At 42.5% G+C, this 17,146-nt stretch overlaps 1 protein-coding gene across 1 annotated transcript; it reads right to left on the bottom strand.

The window, feature by feature from the left end:
- Positions 1-14: 14 nt before the first annotated feature.
- On the bottom strand, positions 15-16,942 carry wdr36 (WD repeat domain 36). Its single transcript, XM_084001391.1, has 22 exons — positions 16,689-16,942; positions 15,951-15,978; positions 15,738-15,838; positions 15,514-15,631; positions 14,222-14,354; positions 13,473-13,527; positions 13,214-13,346; positions 12,204-12,379; positions 9,925-10,045; positions 9,716-9,781; positions 9,381-9,467; positions 7,701-7,846; positions 7,483-7,600; positions 7,236-7,401; positions 6,278-6,386; positions 5,310-5,389; positions 5,090-5,197; positions 3,562-3,802; positions 2,320-2,436; positions 2,145-2,226; positions 441-628; positions 15-306 (listed from the first exon to the last, which is right to left on the bottom strand). Exons 1-22 carry the CDS (start codon positions 16,833-16,835, stop codon positions 157-159), a joined length of 2,670 nt encoding a protein of 889 aa, XP_083857517.1. The 5' UTR covers positions 16,836-16,942; the 3' UTR covers positions 15-156.
- Positions 16,943-17,146: the final 204 nt, after the last annotated feature.

The following is a 17,146-nucleotide window of genomic DNA, read 5'->3' as shown; positions in this document are numbered from 1 at the left end:
AAAATTGTCTGTCTGACGAAGAGCTTTTGCTCGAAACGTTACACTGTTCCTGATAATAAATGGACTGCATTTAGGAGCCCTGCAGTGTGCGAGCCTTTTTCTTTCTTTTTAATCATTTATTACAAACAAAAGAAGGTGTGTGGGTGTAGGTGTGTGTTACAGCAGAGCGCTCTTGGCGTACGACACTAAGCACAGCGATTGGTCAAAAGATCCTCGAAGCTCCGCCCACCCCGCCTCCAGCCGGGTGGAGAGACGGAGCAGCGCTGCCATGGCAACAGCATCCTGTGACAACGAGCGGAGGTGGAGCTGAGAAACAAAACAAAAAACAATGATGATTAACAGGAAACCGATTTTTTATTTTCACAATAAAATCCTGAATAAAAAAATAGTCAGGTTCATAAATAAAGTAATGTGACTTTGCTGCGCTCTGATTGGCCGACCTTGAGGAAGAGCGCCAGGTAGGCGTGAGCCAGGTCGAAGTCCCGCCCACCGGCCAACATGCTGTCGATCATGTTGATGAAGGCGAGCAGCAGGCCGCTGTCGCCGCCGCCGTCTGACGACAGACAGGTGAGCTCCACGGAGACCGCCGACGGCCCACAATCCTTCAGGAGACGCAGCGGCCGGTCAACTGCAGAGAGAGAGAATCTGTGGTCATTGATTTAATATTGGGTTTTTTTTAGACATATTTATTGGTGTTTGCATTTATACATTAACATCCAACACTTTAAACATCTGGCAGTAATGAAAACAATAATAATACTATAAATTATACTGAAAAGGATTGCATTCACTGGAAAACAAAACAAACAACTCTATTTTTTCAGAGTAATTTATTCCTTCTGTTTTTAATTTAATTACTTTTTTTTTTCTGACTTCACAAAATTTCAAAATCCTGCGAAAAGCTCCCACCTGCAAGTGATGTTTAACCGCTGCGGTCAAGCCTCCACGTCATCATGGATCTATTTATATGCTCCACTTCAAAAAACTACACATATAGAGCGTGCAAGGACTGATTTCAAAATAAAGGTGACCTTCCAAAACGGATTCAATTGCATGATTTGCAAGGTGATGTTACGGAAGAGCATTAGGACCAACAACAGAGATTTTTTTTTTTTAAGATTCTGAGATAAAAACTTTTAAGATTTCTGAAAGAAATTCTGACTTTTTTATCTCAGAATCTAAAACAAAAATCTCCGTTGTTGGTCCTAACGGGCCACATTGACAAATAAAAGAATCACAAACTTTGAGAATAAAGTTGTAAATTTATGACTTTATTCTCCAAGTCTGTGTTTTTTTTTTCTCCATGTGGCCCTAATACTCCATCGTACTAACGCTCTTCCGTATAATGTAGATGTTCAAAGGAAAACTCCACTATTTTTTCTTTTTTCCATCATGTTCCCTGTAAATTCAGATTTGATATTGAAAGGCGACGACCGGTTATTACAGAACTCCACCTCAGAAAATATCAGAGCAGTCGGATGTAGCACCTTTATTTTGAAATCAATCCTTCTGTTACATGCAGGCGGGAGCTTCCCACTGGATTCTGAAATCTCATTAAAGCAGTACTAAAGAACTTTCAGTTTTGGTTGAGTTTGGCGGCGCCTGTGGACCAAAGCGGTAGTGTTTTGCCTGAAGGAAGACTCCATTTCCCATGAACACTAGCGTGAAGCCCTGTAAATATCCTGCATTAAAATTAACAAAAGACATCAAAACTAAGTTTCTGTTTCCAGTGGATCATTTCAAAGTGAAAACACAAACATAATCCATTGCTAAAGTGCCATTTTGCCTGTTCCCTCCTTGTTGTGACTCGCAAAAGTGAAAGTGAAGGAAGACTCCATTTCCCATGAACACTAGCGTGAGAGCAGGGTTCCTACCATGCTCAGACCCCCTCAGGCCATGACAGAGGTGTCATTCAACTTGTTGTAAGTCGATGTATCATCACAAAAGTTATGAAAATATTTTATGAAGGTTGAAAAGTTCCTTAGTGTTGGTTTAAATCAGAAAAAAAAAAAATCCAAAAAACTGAGTCAGAAAATAAATAAATAAAGATAATATAATATTTACAATATTAAAAACAAATTAAAACAAATTAAAAAAGTAAAAAAAAACACACACTGTGACATCATCACTGAACCCGAACTCACATGATCCAGAATCCAGAGCGGCTTCCAGAGCGGCGCTGAACTCCGACCTCTGACCCAGCGACGCCCAGCTCAGCAGCTTCGACTGCAGCGACACAAACAACCGTCAGACACAACAACAACAACAACAACAACACTTGACCAACCGGACAGGAAGTGCAGCTGCAGCGTCTCTTACCTTTGCTTCCTGTTCCGTTGCCGCGGGCGACGTGAATCGAGGCGTGAGCCCGGGAACCGTCGGCAGGAAGAACGGAGCGGCGGCCGCCACGGGAGGCGCCACGGGTTTATTCTTCCTCTAGAAAACACACAAACACACAAACACACAAACATTTCCTGTTTTATCCAGAGAGTCACGTCATGACTGAAGCTTGATTTTATAAACACACATTTGCAAGGTTGAGCTTAAAACAAATGTGTATTTCTGTTGCAGGTGTCAAAGTATGGCATTCACAAAGCAAGGAATTGAAAAGTTGTAGCCTACAAGTATGTCTCAGTTTAAGAAAATGTTTAAAAAAGAAAAGATAAGCATCTACAAAAAAGAAGGAGGAGAAAGAGAAAAAGAAGGGAAAAAAAGAAAAGATAGATAGACGAGTGGTGTCTACCGTTAATTTTGTTTGTTTGCTTGTCATTATGTTTCATCATTCTTAATATTTTGAAACAAACAGAGAATAATACTCGTGTTGAAGTAAGCCAATGTAATTGTAACAACAGAGAGGGGCAGGTGCTATAAGTTTTCTTCATTCTGCTCCTTTTCATTCATGGTGAAAATGTGTACCCAGGGTTTCTACAGCTTAAGCCAAGTTAAATTTAAGACTTTTTAAGACTTTTTTAAAGCCACTTGAAATTAAATTTAAGACCGACTTCATAATAAACACAAATGCAGAAAAAAAAAAAGAAAAACCCCACATCAATTACATAGGGTTATAGGGACAATTTTACCCACTTTCCTATGTGATCCAAGGTAAAGTGACTGCTACATGAACATTGGATTGTGTCTCTTTCCAGCTGTCCTTTCAAAATAAATGCATAAAAAGTCTGAAAAAACAAAACAAATAAAACACTGACTCGGGAGCTGTTGGCGGTGAGAAATTTAGCGTTGACGGCCGCCACTAACTTCTCTATGTCGAAATGTTACCAATTATTTTGAGATTTGAGACTAATTACAACCATAAAATCCCACTTACCATGTGTTAACATTTTTAAGACTTTGGAAAAATTGATTTAAGACATTTTAATGCCAATTAAGGCCTTGTTTTTAGATTACTGAATTCAATGCCTTTTAAGACTTTTTAAGGATCCGTAAGAACCCTGGTACCTACATTATGTAAATATGTGCAACCATGTGAGAATGTAAACCATGAATGAAATAAATCGAAATGAAATGAAATGAACCGTAAACGAAGCAGAGCTGGATTCTGACCTTGATCTCGTCCAGGTGGAGGAGACATTTCCACTGCGACTCCGGCAGCAGCGACAGCGTCACGAGCTCCGCCCCCAACTGGTCAGCTGACTCGTACGCATCATCGTCGTCGTCCAGGCCCTCTGATGTCACTTCCTGTCCGGTGACGTCCGCGGTGACGCCCGGCAGCGTCTCCTCCACCGGCTGGAAGTCGGCGGGCAGCGGGCGGAGACCGACCGGTCCACACAGGCTCTTATTGGTCCTGAGGGAGAGAGAGCTGAGCTGTGATTGGCTGTTTCAACAGGTCATGATGATTACATCCAGGCATCAGGAGTAACAGATTACATGTAACGCCGCTACGTTTTCTTCTCTTGTAATGTTTCTGTTTTATTACGGGGTGCATTTTTTTTGTCGACTTCTGGAAAATAATTTGTCTTTGTTAAAGGGATAGTATCATTTTTTTAAACTGGGGTTGTATGATCTACAAATAGCCCCTAAGTACTTTAATTGCAGTAGAAGACTCTCTACACTCCTCCCGTTAGCAACGCCAGCCCATAATAGCCCTGCCCAGAGATTTACAACATACAGTGTTGTGAACAGACCCAAAAATTATATTATAGCGAACAATGGAACTGTGTATTTTTTTTCCCAGGTAAAACCTCTTTTAGGCCGCGAAAATAGGCTGTTTCTTTGGGTCTGTTCACAACACTGTATGTTGTAAATCTCTGGGCAGGGCTATTATGGGCTGGCGTTGCTAACGGGAGGAGTGCAGAGAGTCTTCTACTGCAATTAAAGTACTTAGGGGCTATTTGTAGATCATACAACCCCACTTTAAAAAAAAATGCTACTATCCCTTTAAAATTAACTAACAGTGATATCAGGTTTGGTGTCTTTTTTTAAAGACTCAAAACTGGAATTTCTCTTAAATAATCTCATAATATTGGCAAAATATTTCATTAACTAATTTAACTAATCATTAACTAAATATTTAAATGTTATCCCCCTTTTTTTTACTACTTTTTTGAAAGAGCTCTCTATATTTTGTGATTCACTAAAAAGTACAGATTACATGTAACGGCGCTATGGCGCTATGTAATCAGGATACAAAATAAAGCTAACTATAATCCGTTACAGTACGGGAAAAAAACTAAACAAAACAAAAAACATGTGGTTAATTTGATAAAAACGGGGATTACTTGTCAGGATTACATTTTAAAAACCAACCATATAGTGGTTGATATATTTATCCATTGTATTTTATTTTGAAATTTACCGTTTGACTTCCTGTTTGGAGAGATTTAATCTACATGAATTGATGCGTAATTGATGCGTAATCCTAAATTTGCATGTTTGGCATCGTAGTAATCTAAAAGTAACTACAGTAATCTGGTACATTACTGTTTTTTACACTTTGTGATAATCAGAATAAGTAACTGATTACATTTTTTAACAGGTAACTTGTAATTGCACTGGATTACTTTTGTAGAGTAATCCCTCCCAACCCTGAAACACGATGTAAATAATAAAAGGTCAAAGGTTAAAAACGGACCAGAGGTAAACGCCCAGACTGTCGACGTGCGCCGTCGCCAGGAAGTCTCCGGTCGGGGACAAGGACACGCCCACCGGCGCCATGGCAACCAGGAAACAGTCGACGAGGCTGCGAGGAGAGAGAAGGCGATTAACGACGGATCAATCATCATCATCGTCGTCATGGTTATTGATCACATGGCCGCCGCCGCCGCCGCGTCTGATTGGACGTCTCCACTCACCAACCGGACGGGAGGTCCCAGGTGCGGACGGTGCAGTCCATCGCCACGGTAACCAGCCAGCGGCCATCGGGGCTGAACGTCTGAGGAGGAACAGAAGACGGGGTTCCTACACATTTTAAATCTCCAAATTCCATACTTTTTCCAGACCCTAATCCCGAACTTCCACTGCAAAAAACTCAATCTTACCAAGAATATTTGTCTTATTTCTAGTCAAAATGTCGTTTCTAGTCAAAACAAATCTCATTCTACCTGAAATAAGACTCATCACATTAAAAAGTAGCTTGTTTTTAGACACTTTTTACTTCTTTCAAGCAGATTTTCACTTGAAATAAGTAGAAAAATCTGATAGTGGAGCAAGTTTTTCTTTCTTATTACAAGCACAAAAAACTTGCTTTCACTGACAGATTTTTCTACTTATTTCAAGTGAAAAAATGTTTGAAACAAGTGCAAATAATCTAAAAACAAGTTAATTTTTAGGTGATGAGTCTTATTTTAAGTGGAAAGAGATTAGTTTTGACTAGAAATTTTGACAAGAAATAAGACTAATATTCTTGGAAAGATTTTGAGTTTTTGCAGTGTCTCAGTAAAAAAATTCAAATAATTTGTGACATTTGAGCCAATAGATATGTTTCATGTTAATAAATCATGCAATTAATCATTTTTTTTTCATTATTCTGAATTTGTATGCCATTATGTAACCAAATAATTTCCAGGAGATTGTAGCTAGGTAGCCTACAATAGCGCATACAAAATGTGAATAAGACTGAATAAGTATTAAGATAAATATATTTCCATACAATAGTTTCCATTTTCCATACTTTTCAAGACCTGGAAATGTATAAAATCAAATTCCATATTATTCCATACTTTCGTAGGAACCCTGAGAAGAGGTCGTCGCCGTCAGCCATCTGTGATACCGCCACCGCTAACGTTTCTAATTCAAACTGTTAACTCTCTCTTTTACCCACCATGTCGTTTATGTTGCCGTGGTGACCTGCAAACTTCCTGACGACCCTCCTGGTTTCTATGTCGACCACCAGCAGCGTGAAGTCGTCCAGCGCCAACGCCAGCATCCCGCTAACGTCAAGAGAGAGAGAGAGAGAGAGGAGAAACTGAATGAGCATTTTGTAAAAAAAAAAAACTAAACTGAAACACTCTTGTAACGTTTCTGTTTTATTATGGGATGCATTCTGTCGTCGACTTCTGGATAATTTGTCTTTGTCAAAATTAACTTACAGTGGTGGACAGTTGGTGTGTTTTTTTTTTTTAAAGACTCAAAACTGGAATATTTCTTAAATAACCTCATAATATTGGCAAAAATATTTCATAAACTAATCTTTAAATGTTCATCATTTTTTCCTACTTTCTTAAAAAAGCTCTCTATATTTTGTGATTCAAAAGTATAAAATCTAAAAATGCACAATGTCTATATCAATATTTATTTGATCTCTCCCTTCAACAGACCCCAGAAAACTCTAATTGATTTATGTATTGTAATATTATTATCACTCTAATATGTCATGTTTGTATATACATTTACCTTCCTTGTATTTTTTTATTTTCATGGCTTTCCTGTTACATTCGTTACTGTGTTAATGTTTTTTTTTTTTTTTTTTTTTTACATATTTTGATCTTGTTTCTATTGGTTTATCTATTTCCATTATTTTAATCTTATGCTTGTTCACTGTTTTCTGTATGTTTGTCTTAATTGCTTTATTATCGCAATGATATTGTATTCTGTATTTTGTGAAGCACCTTGTAACCCTGGTTTTGAAAGGTGCTATAGAAATAAAGTTTATTACCATATACTCAAACGCTCAGTTTTAAAGTAGAATTTCTATTGGAAATTATTCTGCTTGTAAGACTTTTATTACTAATAAAGAATAAAATAAAATAAAGCAGGAAAAAAACAAAAAAAACAGTAACCTTTCTCTGTGTAGCATCATTGTGGCCGGTGAAGCGTTTAACTTCAGCTGTTCTTCTTGTTTCCTGGTTTTAAAGCGCCAGAACTTGAGCAGCCAATCAGAGCCAGCGGTTAGAGTCAGCTGGTTCAGGGTATCCGTGGCGACGCCTCGCACCGCGCCGCCGTGAGCTGGAGCAGAAAGGGGGGCGGAGTCAGCGACGGACAAGAGACACCGAGTGAAAAACACATGAGATGAACAGACAAGCGCACCTTTCTCTCCGTCGCCGTAGCAACCACGATGCAGGCCGGACTGCAGGTTGTAAACGTCGACGCGGCCGCACGACGAGCCAATCACGGCGAAGTTGCCACAGGAAGTGATGTCAACGGCCTGAAGAGACAGAAACAGGAAGTGAGGGGGAGCGGGAGATGAAGCAAACCGGACGACAACGGACACATCCCATAATATGTTTACGCCACGAGGGAGTTACCGTAGCAACGGCGTCCCTGCGAGGGCAGGATGGCGGCAGCAGGTGGTGAGCTCCCATGGTGCACCGCTGGTAGTTCCATGTCGTGGTTGCTAGGCGACCGCGATGACACGCGACAATTCCGTCCCAGTCTGACTGACGGGTGGCGGCTGAGAGAGAGAGAGAGAGAGAGAGAGAAAGAAAGAGAGAGGGAGGAGAGAGAGGAAAGAAAGAGAAGGAGAGAGAGAGGTGGGAAAGAGGGAGAGGAGAGAGAGAAAGAGGAGGGAAAAAGACAAAGAAAGAGGGAGGAGAGAGGAAAGAAAGAGAAGGAGAGAGAGGAAAGAGAGGGAGGAGTGAGGAGGAAAAGAAAGAAAGAGAAAGAGAGAGAGAGAGAAAGAGAGGGAGGAGAGAGAGAAAGAGAGGGAGAGGGAGGAGGGAAAGAGAAGGAGAGAGGGAGGAGGGAAAGAAAGAGAAAGAGAGAGGGAGGAGAGAGAGAAAGAGAGGGAGAGGGAGGAGGGAAAGAGAAGGAGAGAGGGAGGAGGGAAAGAAAGAGAAAGAGAGAGGGAGGAGAGAGAGAAAGAGAGGGAGAGGGAGGAGGGAAAGAAAGAGAAAGAGAGAGGGAGGAGAGAGAGAAAGAAAGAGAAGGAGAGAGAGGAAAGAGAGGGAGGAGTGAGGAGGAAAAGAAAGAAAGAGAAAGAGAGAGAGAAAGAGAGGGAGGAGAGAGAGAGAGAGAGAGAGAGGGAGGAGATTTATTCAAACACAACTTTATTTGAGTTTGTTTTCTAAAAAAAACCTCCTTCTTCAATAATTCAATAAATAAAAGCTTCCACATGTAGACAAACATAACTAACAGACAAGAGAGGGAGGAGAGAAAGAGAGAGGAGGGAGAGAGAGAGAGAGAACGTGGAGGGAAAGAAAGAGAGAGGGAGGAGAGAGAGGAAAGAAAGAGAAGGAGAGAGAGAGGTGGGAAAGAGGGACAGGAGAGAGAGAAAGAGGAGGGAAAAAGACAAAGAAAGAGGGAGGAGAGAGGAAAGAAAGAGAAGGAGAGAGAGGAAAGAGAGGGAGGAGAGAGAGAAAGAGAGGGAGAGGGAGGAGGGAAAGAAAGAGAGAGAGAGGAGGGGAAGAAAGAGAAAGAGAGAGGGAGAAAGAGAGGAAGGAAAGAAAGAGAAGGAGAGGGAGGAGGGAAAGAAAGAGAAAGAGAGGGAGAAAGAGAGGAAGGAAAGAAAGAGAGAGGGAGGAGGGAAAGAAAGAGAAAGAGAGAGGGAGGAGAGAGAGAGGAGGGAAAGAAAGAAAGAGAGAGGGAGAGAGAGAGGAGGGAAAGAAAGAGAGAGGGAGGAGGGAAAGAAAGAGAAAGAGAGAGGGAGAAAGAGAGGAAGGAAAGAAAGAAAGAGAAAGAGAGAGGGAGAGAGAGAGGAGGGAAAGAAAGAGAAAGAGAGAGGGAGGAGGTGAGAGGAATGAAAGAAAGAGAAGGAGAGGGAGGAGGGAAAGAAAGAAAGAGAGGGAGGAAAGAGGAGGGAAAGAAAGAGAAAGAGAGAGGGAGGAAAGAGGAGGGAAAGAAAGAGAGAGGGAGGAAAGAGGAAGGAAAGAAAGAGAAGGAGAGGGAGGAGGGAAAGAAAGAGAGAGGGAGGGAGGAGGGGGGGTCAATCAATAATCAGTCTTTAGATCAATAGTCTATATCCATGTTGTTGTTGTTGCTATGCCGACCTGAGGAGAAGACTGTGATGGCAGGAAGACGCAGCTTCTCGTAGTAAAGACTCTTCTTCTTCTTCTCCTTCTTCTTGTTGATCGACCCTGGACACACACACACACACACACACACACACACACACACACACACACACACACACACACACACACACACACACACACACACACACACACACACACACACACACACACACACACACACACACACACACACACACACACACACACACACACACACACACACACACACACGCTGTTACTGAATGAGCTCTGATTGGCGGTCGGTCTCCATGGTAACCAGATCGCATGGCGGCGGCGGCGGCTGGACTCACCGTGACCCAGGTTCTTGTTGAAGCGCTTGTGGACGGCGGAGAACGACTGTAGCGTCCCGTCCTGACCTGCGGGCGTCGCCACGGCAACACAGCACAACACGACAACAACACAACAACACGCTCGGTCAGCAAAACCAACCAATCACTGATCAATCAATCAATCAATCAATCAATCAATCAATCTATCTCTCACAGATCATCATCATCACCTGCACTGAGGATGTTTTTCCCGTCGTTGCCGTGGTGACGGATGATGGTGGGCGGGGCGCTGTGACCCTGGCGACTCCTCAGAAGTCTGGCTCCGCCCCCTTCCTGGTCGAAGATCCACACCTGCAAACACATCACCGACGACATCACCGACGACATCACTGACGACATCACCGAGTCCACGCACAAGCAGTAACGTGTCACATCTGTTTGTGTCTTTGGTTGTGTCCGAAATCACTCACTCATCCCCTCCTCCCTATATTGACCCCTTGCAGCTACGTCACAATTAGAACGTGACGCGAGAGGCGACGCCATGACGGACGGCAGAAAGTGCTCAGTGATAATGTACTGTGTATGGGTGCCGTCCGACAATGTGGCTCGATCACTTCACACTACAACCTCACAGCATTATCACTTATTTTAAATAGAATATCTACTCATCCGTTGCAATAATCCGTTTGTTTTTTTGTTTTTCACCGTAGAATATCTCAGTTGTCTGTGCTTTTTCCACTGCTAAGGAGCTAACGTCAGTCAGTGCCACACTCCCCATACAGCAGCTGCTGCTGTCTTTGCTGCTGCTAACTACAGTTAACAGACCTGGAAATTAAAACCTGGTCCGACCCGTGGGTGTTGAAGACCTGACCCGACGTCTGTATAATTAGTGATCATTCTCTGATTAAACCCGGCTGAAAAATAAAAGAAAACAGGAAGCCGTCTTCGTTGTAATCGCCGCGATCCGCCGGCGGCAACTACGTTGTGACGGTGCTATGTTTAATACGAGCGTTAGCTGTTGTTAGCCACAGCATGTAGCTCAGCTAGTTAGCTGTTGTTAGCCACAGCATGTAGCTCAGCTAGTTAGCTTCACCTGTGTTTACATCGACTATACACTGTAGATAAACTAACTTATAATGGCATCGATAACGTGTCTGTATATCTTCGCACTGGTCCTGTTGCTCATGTAACCCCGCTGCCAGTGGCCAGCCCCCGGTTCTTAGCTCTAGACCAGCAAGGAGTTGGTGCTTCAGACCAGTTTTAAGGACCAATAACCGGTTTTTAAGCGGTGGAAAAGCAAAGAACCGGTGCTAGTCAGGCCCTGGCTCCGAACCAGCACTCGAACCAGCTCAGTGGAAAAGGAGGGGAAACCCTACAACCACGGTATGTCACAAAACTATAACGCGCCCATTCAATTACATTGACGTTCACTGTTCTTTTGCCGTCCATCATGGCGTCCGGAGCTATCGCGAGTGGAACGTGACGTCACGTGCAAGGGGTCAATAGTGAATTCAATATAGTGACTCACTGGTCAAATAAAAAAACACTTTCAGACACTACTCCGCCGCACAGTTAATGGCGTATTACGTCGCGTAATTAAAACGTTCCGACCGCAATTGTAACGGCCAGTGCAGGTACCATGGATACAACCATGGTAACGGCCGGTGTAGAGGAGTAAAGCAAGTTAAGCGGTAATATATTTAAAGGAGTATTATCGCAAATCCAAATTCTTAATTCCGCCACTAGATGGAGCCAGGCGGAGCTTATCAGATATAAACAAGTGGGCAGCTGTCAGAGAGAGAGAGCAGCCTCGGATTTGCGAGTTCCGAGTGCAATTGAACGCAGCAAGCGCCGGGCCAGCTTGGATCATAACAAAGACAAATGCTGCATTTGCCCCACGGACACTATACTGTTGGCGATTTTTTTTGTAAATTTAGTTATGGCTCCCCCCGACCCATCTTTTGCATATTTCGGCTTATTTTATGCTATTACTGCTGTATTTGCGATAATGCTCCTTTAAGCATCAAAGATGTTCAATCAAACCCACATAGTTTGAAACAACATTCAAAACACACACAGCCAGTGTCACAACTGAGCATAACGTCCGCTAGCTTAATGCTAACGTTAATGTAAAACACCATAGACGGGCTAACAGATATTAGCCTCGCTATCCAGAGCCTGTGGTCAGTTTATAACGCTTGTTAGGAAATTTGCTCTAACGTTTGTTTTGGGAGTCTGTGGAAGCTGCGACCGGACAACTCTGGCAGCCTGGACACATTTATTGAGGCTGCTGCACTACTGCATTTATTTGGTAGCTACACCGGTCGTTCTGGGCCGGTGTGTTAACGGCGTCGATCCGTGACTGCAATGCATGATGGGATATCTTGCTCCGGTTAGTGACCATCGGATGCTCACTACATTTCGCGGTGAATTGTGGGATAGATTCAGTCACTATATAGTGAGTAGGGGGCGATTTCGGACACAGCCTTTGTGTGTTTGTGTGTTCGACCTTGATGGCGTTGTCGGCTCCGTTGGTGACCAGCAGCGGCTCTCCGTGCAGGAAGGTTGCCGCGGCGACGGCGGTGCTGTGGGCGTGTCTCTGCTGGGCGACCAGCTGGCGTCGCTCCAGATCCCAGAATGCAATGTGGCCCTGAGGACTCGCCGACGCCACGATGGGAGGACCGTCTGAGAGAGAGACGAGAGGCGAGAAACAAGGTCACGAGGTCTGAACCTGGTTACGGGTACGCATTCTCACTATTAACCACGATATTAAACGCCACAATCTATTAAAGGGACAGTCAGATCCTCCTCTCACCATAATCCCTATAGTCACAGCAGTAGGTTCATCACCTTTAATTATCGGTGCATGTTGTTTTGACTATTGCCTATAGCGATTATGGTGAGAGGAGAATTTGACTAAATGTTGAACTATCCCTTTAATCATAAAGATCCCTAAACACACAGTCACTTTGGCAGATCAACACAACTCTCATGAACGAAAACGTTGCAAAAAAGTTAGACAACAACAACCACGTGAGAAACGTTGTTTCCGTTCGTTAAATTACATTAATGTCAATTTACCAGAAGGAAAGTAATTAAAATAAACTTAAACATTTGGTAGAAAGGACAATTAATGACTAATTATTGATCCTATATTAATAAATGCTTCAGATATTTTGTGTAAATACTGTAATTCTATATTTGATTTCACACTATGAATGTGTGTTGTGAAGTTAATTAATGTATAATAACTGTGATAATTGTGATACCATGATTATTTCTCTGACAATAATCGTACCAAGAAAATCCAGGGGCGTCGTTTAGCTCAGTGGGTAGAGCAGGCGCTCCACATATAGAGGCTATAGTCCTCGCTGCAGCCGGCCCCAAATCTAAAACTATCGATTAAAGGCAAAAATGCCCCAAAAATATACTTTAAAAAAAAAAGAAAATCCATAACCATGACATCACCAGTCAAAAGGTCAAAGAGTTGACGGAGCGGACGAGAGAAAACCACCGCACCTGTTCTGAAAGCGAGTGAGCTGATTGGTCCCCAGTCCTGAGTGAAGCTCATCAGCGTCTCGTCCAATCGGATGTTGTGAATGATGACGCGGCCCGTCGCCGTGCCAACACCGACCACGTCCACCGCAGGACTCTTGAGTGGGAAACCAAGTTGTTTTTTAATGAAACCATCTGATAAATAAACACTTTACTACATCATCAACCGCCAACCTCACACTTCCTGTTCCTGTTTTCAAAACAAAAGCGAGGCGGAGCTGACCTGCTGCAGCGCTGTAACACCCGACGACCACCCGGGGAACGTGAACAGCAGCGTACTGAGGAGGAAAACAAACACACACTCAGAGACCCAGGGCCTGTTGATCGAAACCTAGATAAGGGATTAAGCCGGGATATGTTGGTTATCCTGGCTGAATTTAGCCTCAAGTCGGTTGTTCGAAAGTGGGCTAAATTTATCCAGGTCAAGTTACTATGGTGATTTATTCTCTGCAGCTAGCCTGCTCCAGACCATAATAACAGCCACTCTGATCAGAAATCAATGTGTTTCATACGTGTTCTTATGTACATATTGGCCTGATTTATAAACAAATAAAATGCATTAACAATTATCAAAAAACATGAAACATTTACAATATTTATTAGGCTTTTTTTCATAATTAGGCCTTCAAAATCATTTTCATAAAATATGTTACAAAATATATTGGCCTAAATAATGGTTGAGGTAAGAAAATAAGAATAAAATTGAGAGAGCAACCTTCAAAATAATTTATACACCTCATTTGAACATTGTTATCGGCAATTTATTGAAGCAGCAGACTGCATAATGTTCTTATATTTCATACATTTTCACCTGTTGCACTTTGGGCCACTTGTATTTGTACTGTATGAACTTTACTTCAGATTAGTGTAACGAATCAACGTCCACTGCTCATCATTAAGGCAAAAGTGCTCAACTGTTGGTTTGTGAAAGGAGCTTGAGTTGTGATTATAGTAACGTCGCGCTCCTCTCACCTGGTCTTGATGTTCCAGAGCTGCAATGCACCCTGGGAGCTCCCCAGCAGCACCTTGTTCAGGTACGTGCTCGGGTGCATCATGGCCGACACGTCGAAGGTGTTGGGGTCGAACTTCAGCTGCAGGTAGATGTCTGAGAGAGAGAGAGAGAGAGAGAGAGAGAGAGAGAGAGCACAAGGCATGATGGGTAACAGGACGGGCAGCATTTTTTAAAATTTTTTATTGTGCGACACAGAAATTGACCTATGGCTAAGCCACGCCCCCAAACACGATGAGCCAATCACAGTGCGCATAGCTAGCCCATACACTCGGACATTCTCTGCTTCCACGTCCATTGAAATGCATTGCAGTTAGTCAGTTTTCATTCATTTTTATATGTTTTTTCTTGACATTTTAAGTTTAAAATGGTCAAACGGTGTGCATGGGGTACATGCAACACCGACACTAGGTATCCTGAGAGGCTGGGCCACGGGGTGGATTTTTTTTAACCCTTTCCCAAGCCACATCTCAACCGAGAGAAGTGTTTGCTCTGGATAAAGTTATGAGGTAGACCACAACACCAACTAAACGTGGATAAACTTAACAAGGATGTCTACATCTGTTCTAAGTTAAGTCAACAACGTATTTGAGGCAACATATTGTCAGAGATGTTTAGATGTTAGCCAGCATCACAACTAAGCATAAAGTCCATAAACTCCATAGACAGGCTAACAGAAATTAGCCCATCGCTATCGGCGTTTCGCGGCAAACGGCAGCCATAGCAGTAAAGCTAAGTGAAGTTTTGGTGACTTCGAGATGATATTTAATCTTTCTGTCTCCAAAAATCATCAGTTGCCTCCTGTGAAATGTCTCCTACTGTCACCGAATGTTGACCGTTTGTCCGAGTGAGTGGAGGGGGCGGGGCTTAGCCATAGGTCAATTGCATACATACGTACATCAGTATATACTACATCCATGGGAACAGAAAGAGAGACAATAAAGCAAACAAAAGACAGCCAGAGGCCTTTACAAGTCACTTACAGAAAATTTCTCCATAACAGAGTACGTTTTGGCAGCTTTCTTATTTGTTATGTCCTTGATTGTGGCAGCATAACAGTGCAGTTCATGTTTAAAGGGTAGCTACAATGTTCCCGTTTGGATTTGGCCCATTTGTTTTTGTGGGTGTGAAATTTCCCCAAATTCAAGATTAACTGACAGAAAAAGCAAAAGTCTTTGTCTTGGTCTTCATAATATAAATAAAGATATGTTTTTCCTGGAAACTGATCTTTCTTCCCGTTTCCCCCTCCGCTCACCTCCTTCCTGCACATCCCACACGATGACATCACCGCCGCCGTCAGCGGAGATCAGCTGGTCGCCCAACGGAAGCAGCAGACGCACTTCCTGTTTGTGACCCTGGTAACGCATCACCACCTGAACGGACGGAGAGCAAACAAACAGAAAAACAAAAAATTTAAATTTAAAAAACAAAAACCATAATATTTCTGTATGTGTGTTTGTTTTAAATAAAGTTTTGGACCTCTTTGTTCCGGGCGAAGGCGCTGACATCTCGCCCCGAGGCGGCGAACACCAACATCCTGTCTGCTGCCACACAGGTGATGTCATCTGGGAGGCTGTTACCTAGGCAACCACGGCAAAGCACATCACAGTCAGGACTTTAAATCAGAGAGAACTTATCAATGAAGTATATTCTAAAAAATAAATGAATTAATAAATAAAATTAGACACTCACTGACAGCGACAATCCCCAACCTGTTCACCTGGAACCAATCAAACATCAATAAATAAATCAATATGTCACATGATCACATGACAGCAGAGAAACACAACACAACGGCTGACACATTATAATAACATGTTGTCCTGTGGTTCTGCACTGTTTCTGTGAATGTTATTATGGGCTGTTGTTGGTACAGGAGCCATCTGTCTGTGTCAATAAAACACGTTATGAATAAAGTTTGACTGAACTCCCTCTTCTCCCTTTATTTATAGGCTATCAAACACAGCAAAACATTAAACAGCTACAATCAAAGTAAAGGAAGAAATGTACTAGAGAAACATGTAAACAATGCAAAAGCTAATGTAGAAACACATAGCCAAACAAAAAAGGAAATAAATAAATAGATGAATAAGTAAATGAAAAAGAGTAAAGCAAAAACAAACAAATAAATACAGATACATTAAACGCAGTTCATTATGTTGGTAGTTTTAACAGCTTTTTTGTTTTATAGACAGGAGACAGTTGGGATAAACTGTTCAAACTCCAAGAAAGTTTTTTTTTTTACTGTGTATGTGGGATTTGGCAAAAAGTAAAATGAAATTTAATAGAAAATGTGCATCATTGTCCTTCTTTTTTGTGATCATACAAACCAAACATGACTGATCCTTGATCCTTGTCAGTGTAAAGTAAAATCTGAGAAAATATATAAGAGGAAAATATGTAAACACTTGAAGCGTTTCTGTTCCTTACATTGTACGTGTGGAGACTTTTACCGACCGCCGTCACCAGGTAAAACTCCCGGTGCTTGTGGTGGTACCGGAGCGCGTGCGGCACGTGGTTGGAGTAGAGGCCCAGAACCCGGAAACCGGAGAACAGAGAGCTGCCGCCGACCGGCATGTCCGCGAGGCACCGAGCCGGTACCGGAGAGGAGGGAAAACCACGGAGAAAATTAAATTAACGAGTAAATAAGCGGCGGAGCGAAGCCACGGTGCAGCACGGAGGCAGAAAACACATGGGGGGACGGCGAGGAACTGAGTCCGACCGGAAACAAGGAGCGACAACACAAAGGTTCCGCTCTGAGGAAAAGTTAATTCCTCTCCTCCTTCTTCTTGAAAATGTTGCCAGGCTCAAAGAAAAATACTTTATTAGTATTTATTTAGTAGTAAATTTAGTAAAGCCATATAAATGAACTATACAAAAATAAACTT

The sequence above is a fragment of the Trachurus trachurus genome (genome assembly GCF_905171665.1).
Source record: "Trachurus trachurus genome assembly, contig: scaffold_125_arrow_ctg1, whole genome shotgun sequence".
Lineage (NCBI taxonomy): Eukaryota > Metazoa > Chordata > Actinopteri > Carangiformes > Carangidae > Trachurus > Trachurus trachurus.
Note: the sequence above shows the minus strand (reverse complement) of the source record. Positions and strands in the feature narration are given on the sequence as shown.

Bases quoted from the DNA above. Each gene is read 5' to 3' on its own strand.
- wdr36 (XM_084001391.1), bottom strand. From the start codon at position 16,835: ATGCCGGTCGGCGGCAGCTCTCTGTTCTCCGGTTTCCGGGTTCTGGGC. The intron at 15,632-15,737 runs GTCCAAAACTTT...CCGTCCGTTCAG, and splicing joins CCTTCGCCCGGAACAAAGAG to GTGGTGATGCGTTACCAGGG. The intron at 307-440 runs GTCGGCCAATCA...TTTGTTTCTCAG, and splicing joins ACCTGGCGCTCTTCCTCAAG to CTCCACCTCCGCTCGTTGTC.